General features: G+C 42.1%; 1 protein-coding gene across 1 annotated transcript in view; it reads right to left on the bottom strand.

Annotated features, from left to right (window-relative positions):
* Positions 1–18,192, bottom strand: part of LOC118231233 (zinc finger CCHC domain-containing protein 7-like) — a 92,672-nt gene extending 74,480 nt beyond the window's left edge. The window contains exons 1-2 of the mRNA XM_035424876.1: positions 18,076–18,192; positions 16,049–16,483 (exon numbers count right to left, since the gene is read on the bottom strand). Of these exons, the coding sequence (XP_035280767.1) occupies positions 16,049–16,472 (424 nt within the window). The 5' untranslated portion in view covers positions 16,473–16,483; positions 18,076–18,192. The remainder of the gene's footprint in view (positions 1–16,048; positions 16,484–18,075) is intronic.
* Between the last annotated feature and the right edge of the window lie 2,042 nt (positions 18,193–20,234).

Below are 20,234 nucleotides of genomic sequence, written 5' to 3'. Positions count from 1 at the left end.
TAATAGTGCTTATTAATTATTGCAATAAGGATATGCTCCAGTTTCTTTGCATTATAGTTGCGCTTAAATAAATTTGCAATTCACAATCATTTCAGCTAAAATCCTGTGTGTATCTTCTAAATCAAATTCTAACTAATATTCTTTGTTCAGTTGTTCGTGGTAATGCAAACATGTATGCTGCAAAAATATATATATTTTTTTACTGTCAGTTTCAATATTAAGGAAAAATGCCACAGCTGAAATTCAATACAGATAACTGAAGCTTTTGTTTGTGGACCCACACAGAACGGATGCCTGCAGCTAATCAGATAAACACCTGCACACTACAAAGATGTTAGCTTTTGAATATAGGCCTACTGTACTTTTTTGGGAAAATAAATATAGTATAGTCAAATACTGTAAAAATGATATTTATGGACATGCAGTTAAGCTAGACAGACTAAACAGGCAGACTGATCAAAGAAACAAGAATATATTTAGACTGGTTTCTATTCCTCCAAGCCAATAAGTAAAAGGAGGTAGAGATTGATTGTGCTGATTTGAGCGGACATCACACCCAAATGAGAAGAACTCTGAAAAGCTTTAAAAAGGACCAGGAAGAAACTGATTGTAAAAGAGCACAACATATTGATTATGAGAGATTTCTACCATATGCTTACTGCCACATTAACTTCTATAACTGCCAGTATCAAAATTCAAACTTGTTTCAGTCTGTACAAAAAGAGATTCTAAATTTAATATTATTCAACAAAGATTAGGCCTATGTTTTATTACAAAATCTGAAATAAGATATTAAAGATAATGAGATTTTCCATCTCAATGAAAATGTCCATTATTATATTTTTGAGTGTCGCTGTTCTCTGGCATTGTATACTCTGTGAATCTGCTGGCTCTGTTGAGATGGGAAATTGTTACTGGAGCATGCTGGTAAGTCTCAGGTAACATCAACTAATCAGAAACAAAAAGCCGTGATCAAAATTGTTCCACTATTAAAGCCGCGCGTCTCGCCATTACATTGTTTTGTTGATGAAATGTCCCTTCGCTCAGTAACCTTTTCATTAAAAAGGGGATTATGACGGTGAGCAACGGGATCAATTCACTGGCGATGGCGTGATATCAGATCGGTTCGTTTTGGCTTCTTTTTCGGAAACTCCGGCTTGTTGGCTAAGTCGGTCGGCTTGTAGGGGCGCCTTCGGTTACCGTGGGAGCCGCACCCCACCCCCGTGGCTCTGCTTTGCTAGAGCGCCCTGCCAGGACGGTGGCAGAGAAGTCTGGGACACAGAGCAGCTCGAAAAAAGCGTCATGAAAAAACAAGACACATTCCACACAATGAGCAGTGTCTGCTGTTGTGGTACAACTCTCTCCTGGATGCCTAGCAAACTACTGCATTAGCATAAAAATGGAACATTAGTATTAACCTCGAACATTAATGCTACACCGACACAGTATTGCACTGGAGTATTAGTATTAATTCTACACAAAGATAACTGAAGCAGCCTGTTGTACCCCAAACACACAGAACAGCTTGTACCCAAAACACACAGAGCAAACAGCAGCTATTCGGATAAACACCTGCACACTACAAAGATGTTAGCATTTGAATATAGGCCTACTGTACTTTCAAAACAAATGCCAGTACACTCAGATAATTTAAATATGGTATTTATAGACATGCAGAAGCGCCAGAGAGATTAAACCAACAGAGTGGGCAGAATGCCCTCTGATGTCATGGCCACTGACACATTATTATTATTATTAAACTGGCACACAAGTATTAAATATAAAAATTAACATTGAACAGACAAATTGTGTATTGATGTTTGTATCAATGCATTAATTTACTAAATGGCATTAATGGTGAAACAGGTGGGACCATGCCCTTACCCTGGCCCCTTTGATTCTTGGTGGATGCTGTGCTCGACGGGTGAGAAAATGGATGCCCGTGGTACCTGGACTGCCCGTGCACATCCTGACACATCCACCCACATCCATCGTAAACTGAGGGGGTGCGGTGCCTTGCCGGCTACAGGACCGTGCCTCGCCACCACAGACGGTGGCCGCGACTCGCGCCGCTCCGTCACGCGCGTCGGCATCCGCCACAGCCACAGAGCCGCGCACGCCGCTGTCATGGCAACTTCGAAGCCCGGAGCGTGTGCTGTCGCGGCGAGCACACCTGTTCCGTTAACCAGCGGTCACACGCTTCACCTTGAAGGCATGCTTCTGATTGAGCGCGATCAATCGATATTTAACACGGACATACAGCCACGCACGCACATACACACACACACACACACACACACACATATAATCTACAGAGAAGCATGGGAATAAATTACATTCAACTCACTGAGCGTGCATACCCTTACCGACTGCTGCTTTACGGTTAGGTAATTTAAATAAAATTACGACAAAAATGATGACACAAAATCAAACAGCGTCTTCACAAAAATGAGTGCGTGGGCACAGCATTGCCTATTTCTTTGTCTTAGATTCTGCAAGGTGAGAAAGCTAATAAGAGGTTCACAAATCCGCTTCAATTACAGCGGACTGGTTTTGAGCGAGATCAAAAAAAACAAAAAAAACACGGTGAATGATAATCCCCCTCGGCCTAAAACACATTTTCATTTAGTCACGGAAACACTGAGTTCCCATGAATAAACATGCGAAATGACTCAACGCACAAAATAACTGTAAAATCATCAGAACCCCATTTGATCCTTTTAAGCATGTGCACATTTCAAACGATATGGAACGGTAAAAAAAAAGACTATTTTGAAATGTACCCACATACCCACAAACACAAACACAAATGCCCATACATGACTACAAATTATTGCATAAAATTGTCCACACCCTTAAAATAGAAGGTTGTATAAAATAAACATTACAGATAAAAAAAAGCATTTCATACTAAAAAAAGTATGCCACAAAAAAGGAAAATTATATATAATGAGTTTTCCTATTTTTTCTTTTTTTCATTAATACAACTACTCACAGAAAAAGATTTTATTTAACAAGTAACATATTTTCATATGAGCCATACTGTACACTCAAAAAAGACAATATTTTAGACTTCATGCTAATCCTATTTTTCAGAGAGGCTTTCCCTTTTTTTTAACTAGTAATAATTCTATTTACCAAAATCAAGTGACAACATTATTCCAGTACTTTCTTCACAAGCCATCTCTTGAGTGGTCTTCTACAGTGTTTAATGAGATGAGTACAAAATGGTCCATATGAAATCTTTTTAAAATTTTTGAGATTCTTTGGTCTGCACTTGTGGACTGCCGTCTTTAATTCCAACCCAAATCAGCTGGGTTCAAGCCAGAAGACGGCCATTACAAAACAGTTGTTTTGTGGTCAACAACACTGAAAACAACAACTCCATAACATCAAGAGCCCACCACCGTATTTCACACCGATACCAACCGCTGGTGTGCTCAGCCAGAAAGCTCATTTTTAGACTCATCTGATCATGACACCCAGTTCCAACTGTTCGATTGCTGTACCAGGGCTGAATTACAAAATTAAATCCAATGCAAAAAAATCTTTTAAATCTATTAAAACACTTGTTTTTAAAGTTCATCTCAATCTTAGGAAACCAAATTGTGGCCTCCTACTGCTCTTTGTTTCTCGGGGATATTACAATACATGTAAATGTAAAACATGTAAAATCTATTAGTCATCCATCTCCGCGTGGAAAGCCGAAGACGTTTCAGAAGAAATAAGATTAATGGTTGCTGACCTTTATCCGTTAGAATATGCTTACAAACAAGTAAACAAAATCAGAGAGAAAATTTTCCACTATTACCTCAGTAATTAAGAAGTTTAAACCCCCTGGAATAGTGGTAAATCTGCCATATAGAGGACACAAATGGGTCATGCCCCGATGTACAGTGAGGCAGGGGGTTTGTGAGGCAAACACAAAGCTTGGTTGCATCGTGGGGACACAAAGTTCAAATCTACCATCGGATGCCACCTCGATGCCCTTAGGTCTTGCCAGAGGGAGGGTTGCCATACTAAAAGCCCCTGTTGTGGGCAATGGACAAAAATATGCATTGAGAGTTTACTAAAAGCAATTGAAACTTTGACACCAACCAGGCATGTAACCTTTTTGGCTTCTCACATCGGTTGTGGGTTTGGCATCAGAAAAAATAGTTTTAAGTTGAAAAGAACACCCTACCTACAGAGACATATGGTGTGGATCTTTGAACTCAAGCAATACCTGCCAGCTCAAAATAGCAAATAGATCCTTCAAAAAGAAAATTATCACAAGCATTCTTCAAAATCAACCATGAAACTGATGTTTTGCAATGGCCATCTCCATTTCTAGATTTGAACCCAATCAAAAATGTGTGGCAAAAGTGCAGACAGGAGGATCTGAAGGATGTTGAAATTCTATATGGAAAGGTCAAAGCCCAAAAATGTTTACCAACCTCATAAACCACTAAAGAAAATGAAACCTTTGTGTTATCCTATTGAAGGGAGGGTGAATTAAAGTGTTATTTTGGTTGATTTCACTGAATTATTATTAAAGCAGAACATTTTCCATATGCTATATAAAAACTATAATATAATTCAATACTTGTATTATTTATTTTATACCGTGTTTATTATGAATTGTTATCAACAGTGTATTTTTGAGGGTATCGTATACACAAACACACACATGTGAGTAAGCACGCACATGGGAGATTTAAAACGCACAACAATAAATACAAAATAAGCTTATGTTACCGGCACAAATAAAAACAGATGTGGTTTTCTAAAAAATGTGAAGCGAACTAATCCCACCCCCACCACAGAAACCTACACACCCACCCACCCACACCCACACACACACAGCCATGCCCAGTTTGTGTGTGTGGTGACAGGCCCGGTGCCTGTTCAAACACAGTGTGCGGGGGGGAGAGGGTGTGAAGTTCCACACAACCCGGCGCTGGCCGGCCCTGATAAGGGACGATTTGTATCAGTGCAACCCACAGCCCTTATCGCTTTGCAGTCACCAGAAAGAAAAAAAAACTAAGAGACAAAGCCCTCCTCCGTACTGTACATTCGCCCAGGCCAAAAAAAACGCTCAGCTCATGTACGCGATTATCATACGCGATTTCTGTTATTGCTGGTCCGGCCAAATCGTTTGTGAAGAGCGGCGTGTAAACTGTTTTCCTTGTTGTTTTTTTTTTAATAAGATAGAAGGCAATGGCCTTCAAACCTGTTTTGACATCGAAAAGATACCCTCTACTTCAGCAGAGGAGCAGTCGTGTGCACCGTCTGTAAACGGACGTTTAATGGAAGTAGCTAGCCTAGCACAAACATCTAACACCCCATCTGCCAGTGCCGCAGCCCCCCACATACAGCACTGACTGAGGCCTGTACAAGAACACAAGGAAAGAGAACACAGGGCACGGACAGAGGGAACACGCGCGTTCTCACACACACGCTTACACATTACAAAATGCACACGTGCACACTCAACACAGTCAACACGCACAAACACTTAGGAACACAAAAATATATGTGTGTTCCTAATGTGTGCATACACACAGCGCACACACACCAATGTATCTACGTATGCACTGCATATTGTAAACACTCTTACACACATAATACCAACCACAAATACGCATGCGCCAACATGCATATACGCATACACACATAGTGTACAGTGTACACACACATGGACTGCACACATGGCGCGTGCGCACACACACACACACACACACACACATAGGCACACATTCAAACAGTAAAACAGTAAAATGAACGCTGCCCTTATTCTGCAATGTGAATACAAAAATACTGAATAAAACATACCCTATGCAAAATGTATGTTCTGGTACATGTGTGATCACAGGCATGCAAATCGATACACATCCATCACTCTATAATGAGGGGAAATTTTCCGCAAAGCTCCACAGACACAATTACAGCGTAAATCCTGGCTTTCTGCCTTATTTATAACATTCAACAGTGCGGGCATTTCAAAGCGGGACAAGCCGGTTAGAGTTTGTGGAGGAGAAAATAGAATGGCATATTTTTCTGCTTGAGAAATAGACTAAACAGCGTCGCCTTAGCTGTGGTATACTATGGTACGCTGCAGTAAACTAGATGTGTATCACATTCAGGCTATAATACTTCAAAGAAAATGCTGGATACGATAACACAACAGTGGTCTCAGTGACACAGAAGTTCAGCTAACTGTAAACATATACGTCACATCAAACGCTCAGTAACAAGTAACAACGGGTGAACTAAGTATTATTACAATTACAATGCTATTTAATGATATAAGAACTAAGTACTTTTTCATTGCAAAAAAATACTGTACATCCATCGCAGGCATGCACCAGAAAAGTTGTATACTAATAACTAATCTCTGCAGTAAATGGAGAAGACAAAGTGGATTCACTCTTTTTTTTCAGTTCTAAAGGAGTAAGTTTTTCCTTATGAAGGGAGGAGAAGGGTCAAGAGTGCAGGTCTGAGAGAAGAAGGGAGAGGAGGAGGAGAGGAAGAGAGGAGTCTTTTCTCAGCAGAGCCAGACTGGCCTAAGAGAACTCCCGAGCCAGGCAATGACCGTCCTACAGGTCCCCCCCAGCCCCAGCCCCAGCCCCTCTATTTGTTGCAAAAGTAAACTCGGTCTTACCTTCCCCACCTCGAAAAACTCCCATCCCCGACCTCGCGCACACTCAAGAGGCACAAACGCGCACTCACCCAGGCGGCTCCCAGCCCAAGACTGGGGCGCCCCCCGGGCCAGGGCTCTTAACAAAGTTTGGATGTGCGCTGAGCGGGACGTGGAAGAGGGGAGGAGGACAAACAAAGGGGGAAAGAGAGAGAGAGAGAGAGAGAGAATGAGAGAGGGAGAAAGAAGAAAAAAAAAGTGTGACCGGTGGTTGTTGGGGGGTTCACCGATTCAAGTTGAGGCAGGGTCCCAAAAAAAAAAAAGAGAAAAGAAGAAGAAAAAAAAAAAAAGGAGAGAGGGCCCACACGGGCCGCCAGCACTGTCTCCGGGACGACCCGTTCCAGTTCGCTGGAGATGGGAACCCCCCCACCGCCCCCCCACGCACACCCCCACCCCCCCACCCACCTCCACTGCACCCCAATCAGCCACTTTGCCCCAGGGGTCCCCAGTTTGACTCTCCACTGGGTTCTGGTGGCAAATTGGATATCCTGGATGGATTTGGGATTTTTCCACCACCCCCCCCCCCCCCCATCCATTCTTTCTCCTCGCCGGCAGCTGGGGGTTTTTTTTTTCCTCGGTGACAGGTGACTGACGGATCCGACTCGTGTTTATCTCCGAACCCTGGGCCTGGATTCTGACGCGCCCGGGGCGCGTGCGCGCTGCTGACGCGGCATCGCCGCGATGCCCTTCGGCCATGGTTCGGCCCCTCCGACCAATCCGCGCGCGCGCGTGACAGCACGCGGGAGTGACCCGCGACGCGATAGCACGCGATTAACGCAGGGGCCCCGAACTGCGCGTGATGACATGCAGGCGCGGCGATGTGCGATGACACACACGCGATGTAAAGCACTAGCGCACACGCGGTAACAAACTGCCAAATATCGCACAGCTACGGTTCACCTGCAGCAACGTGCAGGCAAACATACACAAACCAGATACACAACACAGTGCACGCAATAACACAAAGACACAAATGAGCACAAGAGCAACCGCACTAAATTAAAACGTTCACACACACAACAACATGAACACAAGCTAATTAGACACAGATACTAACACATAACATAAGCATAGGCAAAGTGTATGTGTTCTGCCATACGCTGTACGTGTACGCAGTAAAAAAACAGACAGTTCCATTTGTGAGCATTTGTATGTGTGTGTACGCGATTGTGTGTTGTGACTGACTGTGGCATGAGTGTGTCTGTGTGGGTGTGGCCTCTGTCCGTACGTCTGTGTGTACGTCGATGTAAGCGGTATTTGTGTGTGCTCATTTGATGTGTGTGTATGTGTGTGCTCAAGTGGTTCCACTGTGTATGCACCTGTGTGAATGTGTGTTTGAGCGGTCTCTGGGTGTGTGCTTGTGTGCTTACGTTGTATGTGGGTGTTTGTGGGCACATATGCATGTTGTGTCTTTGATGCATGCATGCGTATGTGCGTGTGCGTGAATGTGGGTATGTGTAGTGGTACTGTATAAGGAAGGCTTTAAAGTCTGCATATTAAACATGACTCTGCTTCAGAAAGAAGAAGAGGGGAAAGCCCCTCTTCACGCACTGATTGTCTACAGTTCGATTTGGTAATATCGGTAGCTCTGGTTTCAGACCAGAGTAGATAAACACGATTAATCACTGTTATCTGTGCTTCTTTAGATCAGATTGTAGGAACAGAAAGTGATAAGAATCAGAAAGAGCAAGACTGTCCCCCTCTTCTCAATTAACATGTTAAATGGTCCTTCCTTTGGCTTCCTGTGAGCCAAGGGGTGGACGATCCATCTGTGGACAAAATAAGCTACAGGGCCCTGTTTGAAAATGTCTAATATCAATGAGAATACAGACCTCAGGGAAAGACTATTGTTGCGCATGAAAAAAATATACCTTATGAGGACCAGTACTGTGTGTGCACAGTACACCCAACTCCACCCTTTCCCAGTGTCTCTTCAAAATGCTTCAGAATGAGTCATATAATGTACCATATAATGACTGTAATTTAAATTGGTAACCATTCTTCACAGAAAACTTCTTGATAGCCTTTCAGAAGAAACAATTTACAACCGATGTAAAGGGAAAACTATTTGGTCTTACTACAATGACACTGAACAAACTGCATCATGGCTAGAAAAGAACATTGCCGAAAATGTTTTTTTAAAAGGCTGTAAAATGAATAAATAAAAAATAAAAAACTCAAGTGAAACAACACAGGTTTCCAAAAAGCAAGTCTCTCTGGGTAAGTGGGCAGTGCTCTGTAGCTGGCAGAACAAAAGCAACACAGCCCTTGAATCGTAGCCACCCAGGTTTTGTGTCGCAAATTAGCTCCCGTATTATCATAAAGTCATGGCTCTTCAGGGCACCATCCACTCACTGCTGGTTAGCGCTGGTTCCCATCTCCGAGCTCTGATTGTAATATTTACAGCAGATCCCTTTGGCCTTGTGCCTGTCCTGAGGACTAGCCTGGGGGCCCGGGGGATGGGAGGTCGGGGAGGAAGGGGGGCGTTTGGGGCGGGGGGTAGCTGGCGGTAAGCATGGCGACCGCTTACGGGGATAAGCGACGGTCGCACGCTGTCGTGTTCCATTGACGCCGTCCGACTGACTGTGTCCGGCCGCGTCCTGCTGACAGTTCGTCAATAGGGCTCGAGTTGTTGACCGTCAATCTGTCGCAAGCGAGAAGTTCACCCTTTCCCACAGACGGAAACACACACAGCTACACACAACGGTGCCCGATCTACTGCGTCCGATCGGTGCTTTAACAATGTGGCAGCAGGAGCTGTTGTTTGCCAGTCCGCATGAAGCAAGCGATTCAGCCCTGCTCAGAAACAGAAACACGCCTCTCTGAGTCTAATTGATGGTTCCTCAATGAAGCTTGAGGTACAGTTCATCAACCAGCCAGAAGCATTCTTCAGTACTTCTCCAAACTGATTGATTCTACTAACCAATGTTTGGTCACAAACTTTTTAACCCATGACCGACGGAGAGATAACATTTTTGCAACTCACCCCTCATTAGAATGCAGTCTAACATTTTGGACACTGTATGTACGCTTTAACTGTTGCAGCAAATGTGACTAGTGAAGAGATTAATTTGGCAAATGTTAATGTGTATGGAAAGAGTGTAATCAGAGTTTCCGATTCTCATGCGCTTGGCATTGAGACGTGCTTTCAGACTCTGTCCCGGGCTCTCACGCCACCCAAACGATTCTCCCGCCAAATCAAAATAGCGCAACTAGAAACAACGCGGCTACCTGATTAAACATTATCTATGAGCTTGCAGGACAAAGTCCATTTTTTTCAGCATGGCTAACTGGCTACCTATCTTATCTTTGACAGCATCCCAATGCACCCCTGTCTGTGACCACAATAAATCTCACTCCAGCCAGCTCATCAAAGTAGGAGCCTCTGGTGTAATATTCAGTTTTTACATGTATTCTTTGGACTAACCCCATCCTCAACCCATCTCACCCACCAGTAGTTCCTGACACAGTACAGAGACCGCTGCTACACTAACATACATAAAACCTACATTGCTGTATTAAAGAAACTATGATCCTGACTAACTCATGCTTCAGTTGGGCGTTTCTTGAAACGGGTCTTTGAGTAGGAAACACTTCCTTCTTTTCCTCAATAATTAACAACTAACAATTACCTACAACAGATTGATAGGAATACAAAAACCCGTGTCAGGGAGTTGCTGAAGTGTGTATGAGATGCGTGTGACTGTGGCAAGCAGGCTGTTTAGCGGTGTCCTCTTCAAGTGAGAGCCATATTGAAAGTGCTGAGCGTGAACGCTGAGCGCAAGCTGTTCGAAGAGGCAAGAGGGAGAGACGGCTAAATAATCAATCATGTCGCATATGTTCCCGAACTCTGAGCATTTCCGCGTTTGCGCGCATTCAGTCGGGCGCGCCTACGGTTAACTGCCTGGATCGGTCTGACTGATGAACAGAGAGCGGTTTGAGAGTGGCAGACGTGTTTTCTCACGGCTCACTGCCGAAGCCACAGGTACACCTGGAGCTCGCGCGGTGCACGAACGTGTACTACTGTATCGCCGGTAACGAGATGTCAGACTTTCTAAACTTTACATTGAAAGTGCTCTCCATGCATTGTTGAGTCTGAAGAGCTTCGCGGAGGATGGGTATACATGAATATTCATTAGCAGCAAGACCATTACTTAGTTGGGGTCGTGATTCTAATCGTCACGGATAAGCGCAGAAATGTTAATGTACACAGCCAATCACTCAGAACCAAAATATGTTTCAAGCCAGCCCGCTCATGAATAGACATAATGGCCAGCTATCGCGGAAACTCTTTAGCCAAGGCAGGAACAACATGGCAAGCCTGGTCTCGCCCGGTAATAAACTGTCTCTGTCCTATCTTCGCTCACAAATTAAACAAGCTGTATTCCAAAGCCATGCTTCCCCATGCTTCCAAAAGTATTTCAGGTAACTAGGCCCTGTGTTTTTTTTTTCCATCTTGCCATCTGTGGTTGTTCAAACTTCATGTGTCACACGGAAGTGTTAAATGCCAATCATTTACAGTGGAAATAACCTGCAAGTCAGCTGTGTCCCAACTACAATTTTTTTTTAAAATGATAACACTATATGTTGGAACAATTGTCTGCACCCAGTGCTTTGATTGTATTAAAAACACACAGTGAATAAAATGCACTATTATTATTATTATTATTATTATTATTTTTATTATTATTATTATTATTATTATGTGTAGAAAATTCAGTATAATATTATTTTACATTGTAAAAAAATTATACTATTGTACTTATTAGGCTAAACTTTATCTGACCTACAAATATGGAATACAATAATTGGGCAAACATTGTATGTCTGAATTAGATTAAATATTTATTTAATAGGCCTATTTGTAATTTTTATCTGTATTTATTATTCATCTCACCCTCCTTTTCCTGAAGGGTAAATGATTGAATGTTTCTTGGTATAAATGTCCGTTTGTAAATGTGAATGCCATATGCTACTAGAAAAATGTCCCCATGGGGATAATGAAGTTGTCTATCTATTTTAAAATTGGTATTTATTTCAAGTTGCAGATATACACAAACTTGTACGTTTTGTCAAATTAACTTAACAACCAAGTACAAACATATCATTTTGGGAATGTAAGTTTTCATCTGCTCTTTTAAACATCAATTTAAATGATGCCTTCTTCCATGAGGCAATGTTTGTTGACATTTTGATGTATCACATAAACTTTGAATGACCACAAAAAAAGATGAAAAAACACAGGGTCAAGTTACTTTAAATAATTTAGGAAACACTGGGCAGAATTGCTTTGGAATAGAACTTCTTTCATTTGTTCGAGCTAAGCTCTAGCTGAAATAAACACATAAGCATGTATTTGTAAAGTTATTTCGTTTTTTTCCATGAATGGCAAATAAAAAAAATAAAAAGTTTTTGTTATATTTTTAAATAGAAGTGTTTTAATGGGGTATTTTGTACACGATAGACCTATTAGTTGTTTGCATATCTATATGCATAGTTAACGTTAATTTATAAACATGGCGTTTGCAAGGTAGCTACAGTAGCCTAGTTAAAAAGTAGTAAACAGTAGAAACACCACAACAGTCAATTTGACCATTGTCACTTTGACCATGATAAATCTTCCATCATAAAATCCATATAGCCTATGGCTTCCCATTCATGAATGACTTCCTAAACATAATTGAACATTCTGATAAAATTTCAATATCAATATCGCATAAGGAAATAAAGCTATAAACACTTACTTAAATGGCCATGAATGGTCAACTTGACTGTCATTTATCTTGCCTGTATGATTTGGATCCTTTGGATTGCTGCATGGATAACTTTGTTGCTGCAGCCCACAGAACAAGCCCCTGGTTGGGTGAAGCCAGCAATACTAGTCTGTGGTTTTTGGGCCTACCTTGGTACCAAAACCCGGTAGCAGGCACCGGTTCACATACAATCGGTAATGTGTCCTTCCAGACCGAATTGCAACACAGATTTTGGCGCTTAATTTTGGTGCCATCTGTACTAATGTTACACTTGTTCTGTTGATCTGTTGACACGTTAGACAGATAGATAGATAGATAGATAGATAGATAGATATAGGCAGATAGACAGACAGACAGACAGACAGACAGATAGATAGATAGATAGACAGACAGACAGACAGACAGGCAGACAGACAGACAGATAGATAGATAGATAGATAGATAGATAGATAGATAGATAGATAGATAGATAGATAGATAGATAAATAGATAGATGATAGAAAGAAAGAAAAGGCCAGTGCCCCCTTCTCTGGCTCAGTTTAAGAGTTTAAGGGAGCTGTTCTCCATCTCCTGGGGTGGTGATCAGCAGGGCCCACAGGGTCCGGGGGAAAGGGGAAACGGGGACAGGCTCCAGAGATCACACGGGGCGAGCAGACAAGGGAGCCGCCGCCGCCGCCGCGCCCCCCTCTCTGCACAACAAAAGGCGGGCCGGGAGAAGCCCTCACCTAAGCGGCTCGCACACACGCACGGCCATGGCCAGTCTTGCAGAAAGCCCCAGCCCGGAGAGCCCAAAAAGCCTGGGGAAATTTAAATGAGCCGGCGCAGACAGAGAGGGCGTACAAAAGAGAGCCGGATGAAAGGGGAGGGGTAGGGGGAACATCAGTGGAAAAGAGGGGGAGAAAAAGGAGGGGCCATCGCCGAGGCTGCAGGTTCAACGAATGCGTAGATCCGAGATTTGCGAAAGGCTTTTTTTCACGTTCGTGTTTTTCTGATCAAAGCCCGCATCTCCCACCCTCGCTTCCGTTTTTTTTTTGCTTTCCCCTTCTCTCTGTCCCTCCCTCTCTTTGTTGCTTTTGTTTTCTTGTTGTTTTCTCCTTCTTTTTTTGTCCATAAGGAGGGAAACCCATTCCTTCATATACCCGTACGGTTCCAGATGCACCTCCTGACGTGCCGCTGTTCTGCCGACGGTCGCCATTTAAAACCGCGCGAGAACAGCCGACGCCTGCGACACAAAAACAAAACACTTCCTCTCCCATCCAACCCACCCACCGTTCTCCCCTTACTCCCGGCCCTCCCCGGACCCCAGGCTGGGGAGCAGCCTGTTCCAAGCCCACTCTCACAGAAACACCACTTAGCCTATCTCTTAATTAGAGAACGGAAGGCGATGTTACAGCCTCGGCCCGAAGCTCCGCGGCGGGCGGCGGAGCGCTCGACGACTCGTCAGATTCTCGCCGGCCCCGCGCGATACAAGCGTTCCAACCGCGAAAAGGCCGCGGCATCCTCTTCTGCCATTATAACCCTTCGGACGCTTGCTTGTTAACGGACGTCTTTTACCCAACTGACCGATCTCGCATTCGTAGCACTTGTATGTGGTCACTTCTGGCACTACGATCTTTACTTCACTCTAGTGTGTTTCTTTTGCACCTCTGCACCTTGAACTGATGCACTTGTTGTACGTCGCTCTGGATAAGAGCGTCTGCTAAATGCCTGTAATGTAGGCTAATGTAATGTAATGTAACGTAAGAAGATACAATATTTGTAGGCGAAAGAAATGAAAAAGGTGCGTGGCACAAGGGCCCTGTTTTCCCTGAAGCGCACACCGAATCGTGTTACGTCCGTGCTGGACCTCCCCAATTTGCTGCTGAGAAATGTTCAGAAATCCCTCCCTCTGGCAAATTGTCAAAAAATATATATATATACTCAGTGGGGGGGAAAAAACTATGTAGCCTCCGACTTCGTTGGTTTTAATTGCTCTTCAAAACCAGGTAGGACATTTAGACATCAGATCCCCCCCACAGACATTATAATGTTCCTCATAATGAGGCCTCAAACCTCCGGTTTCTCCTGCAGAGAAGTAAGGCTCCCTGTAATATCAATACTGCTCTGCATCACTTCATTCAGTGTGCAGGAGGGTGTTGTGCGTGCTGGTAGTGCCACAGACCTCTGGCACTTTCCTGCATTTCGAATTTAATCGTGTCAACTGACAACTAGAGCCGCGCACCGTTGGATCGATCGCCATTTCCAACCCTGTGTAATCGTTATGGCTTACATCAAACGACCGGCCATATAGAGACACGGAAGGTAGAAATGGCCTGGTATCGCACATAAATTACTTTCTCATATAGGCAATTAGAGATCGACCCAACCGGGCCCAAGAAGGCGCCGTGTGAGGACTTTTCAGTGGAAATATATGAAACCAATGATGGGCTAAGTGGCTGCATACATAATTCAGTGACATCTGTGAAATTCGGCACTTAAAAAAAATTGCAACAAATGGTATGCAAATTGCAAACCGCTGAACTCATAGCCACTAACAGGTTTATTCTAAAAAACAAAAAAACAAAAATACACTTCCTACAGATCTCACCATAAAACAAAACAAAACTCTACTGTATAGCTAACCTTGTAAGAAAAAAATTAACAAATAAAAACAAGTCAGCTTTAAACAAATGGTTCAAATCATGTCCTCAGAAGAGTGAGAATCACACGCTTTCTGCCCCGTGTGGGAGTGGTATGAGATAGCTATATCTGTCCAGGGCCTGGTCTATGATGGGAGCAAATGCTCTCGCCATGACTTCCCCAGGGGAACACAGCCCAAGAGAGAGACTACAGCCAAGCCGCTTAGGATACCGCCAGTACTATACTGTGCTCGCCGTTCTGGCCCAGGCTAATGCTGCATCTCTCCATATTTGTTTGACACATGATGGGGAAATCAAAGCAATTGAAGCAAGGTGTGCCCCCCACTACCCTATGCCCCCCGTTTACAAGGTGCATACAGGTACAAGGGCATCATCCGGGGTACCCTGCAGCTCAGCGCAACAGTGACCGTGTGGATGGGTGTATCTACTGTTTTTCATTTTTTGCACGTGGTTGACTTTTGCATCTTTCTGTGAAACATTTTAAGATTATACTGCAAACTGAAATTGCTATGAAAATAAAATCTAATATAATAATAATAATAATAATAATAATAATAATAATACAGCAAATGTGTGAGTGAGAACCCATATCAGTGCAGGCCTAGGTGCCAGTTTATGGACATGTGGTATGTCTAATAGGGTTTCCAATGAAGGATTTTCATACATGAACCTTGGTCCATTCTGATATGGAATCAGCAGGATTTTACTGGATGCACCTGCTGTTTCAGTTGTCTTTACAACCATTTGAAGAGTAGGTTTTTATGGGAAAAAAATTTCTTCAAAATTCTAAGTCAATATTCTAGAACTCCACTGCTTTCAATTACCAGTAGTGATTGTTACATCAGCAGTAGAATGTTCAGTTAAGAACATTCTGATAATATACTTGTGATCTTACACCGGAAAAAGGTGTACATCCAACTTATACCTTTTTTACCTAAGCTTGGTACATCCAATGGTTTCTGTGGGAGTGTCCCTACCTGCAGAACTGTTGCTGCTGCTGCTGCTGCTGCTACCCCAAACTTCCACATTGAGCAGGATGTTGCAGTCTCCTTCTTGCTCCTCCCCATCCAGGATCATCCAGCTCTCCACTCCGTCAGAATCCGGGTCCGGGTCCGGGTCCGAGTCCCTGTCAGAGCTCCACTGCTGTCCCGGGCTCCGCTGTGTGTTGGGATCCCGGCCCGCTGCAGGGCAGGCCCCTTCCTCGTCTCCCGTCTCCCCCCGCCGCTGCCCTTCCTCACCGTCATCCTCTTCCTCCCTCTGTCCCAGGCCGGTGGAGTAGTGCAGCTGGCTATAGAGCCAAACTTCTGCCTCACTTTCAGCCCCCGAAGACCAGGAGCCTTCGTCTTCCCGGTACAGCTCGTCTTCATACTCCTCCTCCTCCTCCTGGTAACCGGTGGACATGTTGAGGGGCCCTGAGAAGACATAGCAGTCATAGTCTTCATCATCATCATCACCACGGCCATATATAACAAGGAATGAGATGTGAATAAATGGCAAGTAAATACCAAAATTCACAGCAACTCAAATCCAGAGGCCACTTTGTATTCTAAATTCTCTTCAGTTGGCCATTTAAAGCTACATGTGCAGTTTCAACAAATCATTGTGCTGAATGAAAAAATGTAGTCTCTTAGATGTAAGAGGTGTGGCTATAAAATAATTAAAAGTATAGAAGACACGATTATTATTATTATTATTATTATTATTATTATTATTTCCAAGAGTGTACAAGGGTACATTCTGATAACAACAACAACAATAATAATGATAATAATAATAATATGCATGGTAGTGCTATCTGTTTAACTGCACAGATCGTGAGCCAATCTACTTTTAGCGGCACCGTGTCACAGCACTGCAAAAGGGTAAATGGAAATAATCACTTTTTTGTATCCTGTATCCGTGCCGGCTGTTAACCGCACGTTAGAAACCGGTAAGGTACATAGTATCACCCACTGCACTAAACTACTCAGAAGTCTTTTTGATGATGCAAAGGTTACTTTATAGTCTGTGCGTCTTCCCAGGTACAATTCACCTGCCTTAACATCAAGAGACCTGAGAGGGTAACAGGGTGAGCTCTTTGCTGTCGGGCCATTGCTCCGATCAGCACAGCGTGACCATGTGATCATAGCTGATGAATGACTCTGCCAGCTGACCACGGGGAAACTGCACTAGGTGGTCACAAGCCAGCAGCCAGGGAATAGAACAAAGGCGGAAAAGGGGGATTGGGGGAGAAATGACACAAAAGCACATCAAAGCACGCAAATGTAGTTCCTTTATTCATGATTCCTGACTGACATCATGGTGTTGGGGGATTTTGGAGGGTAATGGTTACTGAGTGCTGGTTAGAAACTGCCACTCTTGGATGTTAAACACAAGGATGAAGTACGAGTTTGAGACTCGTTATGACTGCCAAGTGCCCAAATCACACATTAGGTAGCCTAACTAGAGACCCTTTCGGTTATCGCAGAAAGGTACTTCATGAATGTTACGTATTTCAAAAGAAGCTATAACTTTGAGACAACAGGTCCTCACCAAAATGCAGATTAGCCTACATAGGTAAACTAAGGTTATCTACCGCCCTCATTAAGCTGGTAGGCTAGCTTGTTCTACAGTCACGATTAACAAAATATTTTATTTGTGTGTGAAATGCACATTCACCATGCGCAGGCTATGTTATGCTGCATGTTGAAAAACATTCAACTGCTGGGTAGCTATCCAGCAAGATCAGACAGCTCCTATTCATTTCTGTGCAAGCGCAACATTAACTGTGGTTTGCTTAGTCGTGCATGCGGTTTACTTGCATTTTACACACTAACGCAACAAACTGAAGAATACAGCTATTTTACTGGGCACAATGCCAAGCAAACTAGCAATGTTACATGATCTAATGGCATTTCCTTTCTGAGCAAGCTCTCCACGTGCTGCACTTATCTAGCAGCATGTAGAAGAATTACGTTAAGGTTAGCTAGCGATCAAAACAAAACTATTCTATGCACAAACGTACCAAACTCAATAACCCTCCAATGTGCTGCAACAACAATCCCTTCAGATGCAGACTGAATTGTAAAGCCCACTCGCTATCGATACGTGTTACAGACATTAACAACACTTCCGAGTCGTCTATACTGCACATGAGCTGAACGATCAAAGTAATTCCGGGGTTTATGTTGTAACAGTGGCGATGTTGGACAACTATAAAGTAGCTGAGTAATTACTTTGGGTCATGGCTCATGGATGTATAATATGGAAATGTGACACCATCACATTAATAAATAACTGCCAATAATAATTAATTGATAATGAAGTAATGCATTAAATAAATAAACAACAAAATATATTTAAAAAAAATCTATTTCTTATTTTTGGTCTCTTCTATTTCATGTCCTTTTTATTTCCAAAGTGCAGTTTTAACACTGGCTCGTTTATTAATTTCCTCGCGTATTTATTTATGCGCGTATTTATTTCCTTGCTTATGTCCACTTGTATTTTTTTTCTATATTTTTCTGGCCCATTCTGCAGCCTTGCCCCCTAACCCCCACCTCACACTACAAAACTCATAATAATAATAATAATAATAATAATAATAATAATAATAATAATAAAAAGAACAACAACAGCAACAACAACAACAACAACAACAATGGCAAAATGGGAAAAAATAGATACCAAAGATTAATTTACTTCATCATTACTTCTGTGAGGTTGTGAACTGATTTCAGCCATTTAATCATATAAATTATATTATGAATGAAACTTTATGGTTCAGCTCATCTTATGTGATGTCTTGGAAGTTCAGGTTTTATTTATTTATTTATTTATTTAGTTGGGCTATTCTATTGTAAACGGTTGAACAAATATTGTTCTATCGCTCCCCCAGAAATCTTGGTATTTGGTGAGTTTGTTCACCAAGCTAAATGCAGTTTTTTCCTGTTATATTGTAGAACATTATACACATAAAGTTTGAATCACCACATTCTCTACATACAATAAAATGAACAAACACAAGGCCAAGTAACATTAAATAATTTAGGAAACATTCAGTATATTGCATTGGGATAGAGTTTATTTATTTTGTGTGAGCCAAGATTGCCAATATCGTTTATTGTAAATTGGTCTCATTTTGATATCAATACTTTTAATGGCAGGCCCAGATTTTGCAACTTTTAATTAATGAACTACAGACAGTGCTTTGTATGCATGAGTAACTTATGGTTCCACTTTGTGACTTTTCACATCAGCTTTCCACTGAAATTATGCAGCTGTAAAAGCAATAGTTTTCTTTTTTTAGCAGTTATTAGTTAGCAAGCAAGCTACCTTCCACACAAAACAAAGATGATGACCACTAAGTTTTTAAAAATTCTCCATTGGCTAACAAAGCATCACCTGTTCACTTCCTTCTATGACTATTTTTCCTGTGTATCGGAGTATCCTGCAATTAGTTACTTTGATGAGAATACTTTGATCAGATGTTGTAATTGGCAGATGCAGCTAAATATCCAGTGTGGAAAATTATTGACTGTGGGACTGAAACATTTGTAATGATGAAGTCAGCAGGAAAAAGAAGAAGTAAAAAATGCTAAATAACCCAAGTTTGGGGCTTTATTGTGTGGACATGTGAGGATGTATCTGAATTCCATATGTTTATTTATTTATGTATTTAATTATCTATTTCATTGCTTATTTATTTATTTCATTATCAATTGGTTATTATTGACAGTTATTATTTTTTTTTTTTAAATGTCACATTTGGTCTTCCATTAAAATGTTGCATAACTTGGCTGGCAAAATATTAGCAGTTCTGAAATCTATTTATTCATTTATTTACTTATATTTAATTTTACATATACTTGTTTCTTCAAGTGTGTCACATTTTTATGCATGCACACACGTTGTCTTGCAATGATAGTGAAGACAGACCTGCATAAGGCTGGCAGATTGTACGTAATGCATTGACATACCCAACTCAATACTGTAGCTGATATACTAATTTACAGGGAATTGATTGCCTAATATTTTTCACAAATGATTTTGAAATCAGCTCATACTAACGTCTAAAATCAGAAAGTAGTAAGATGACAAGTCAATACAAAGCCTATAGAAATGTTACATTTAATGATGTAGGCCTAATGATGTACATTTTTTAAGCTTATTCATGATGCTTAA

The sequence above is a fragment of the Anguilla anguilla genome, chromosome 7, assembly GCF_013347855.1.
Source record: "Anguilla anguilla isolate fAngAng1 chromosome 7, fAngAng1.pri, whole genome shotgun sequence".
In the NCBI taxonomy this organism is placed as follows: Eukaryota; Metazoa; Chordata; class Actinopteri; order Anguilliformes; family Anguillidae; genus Anguilla; species Anguilla anguilla.
Note: the sequence above shows the minus strand (reverse complement) of the source record. Positions and strands in the feature narration are given on the sequence as shown.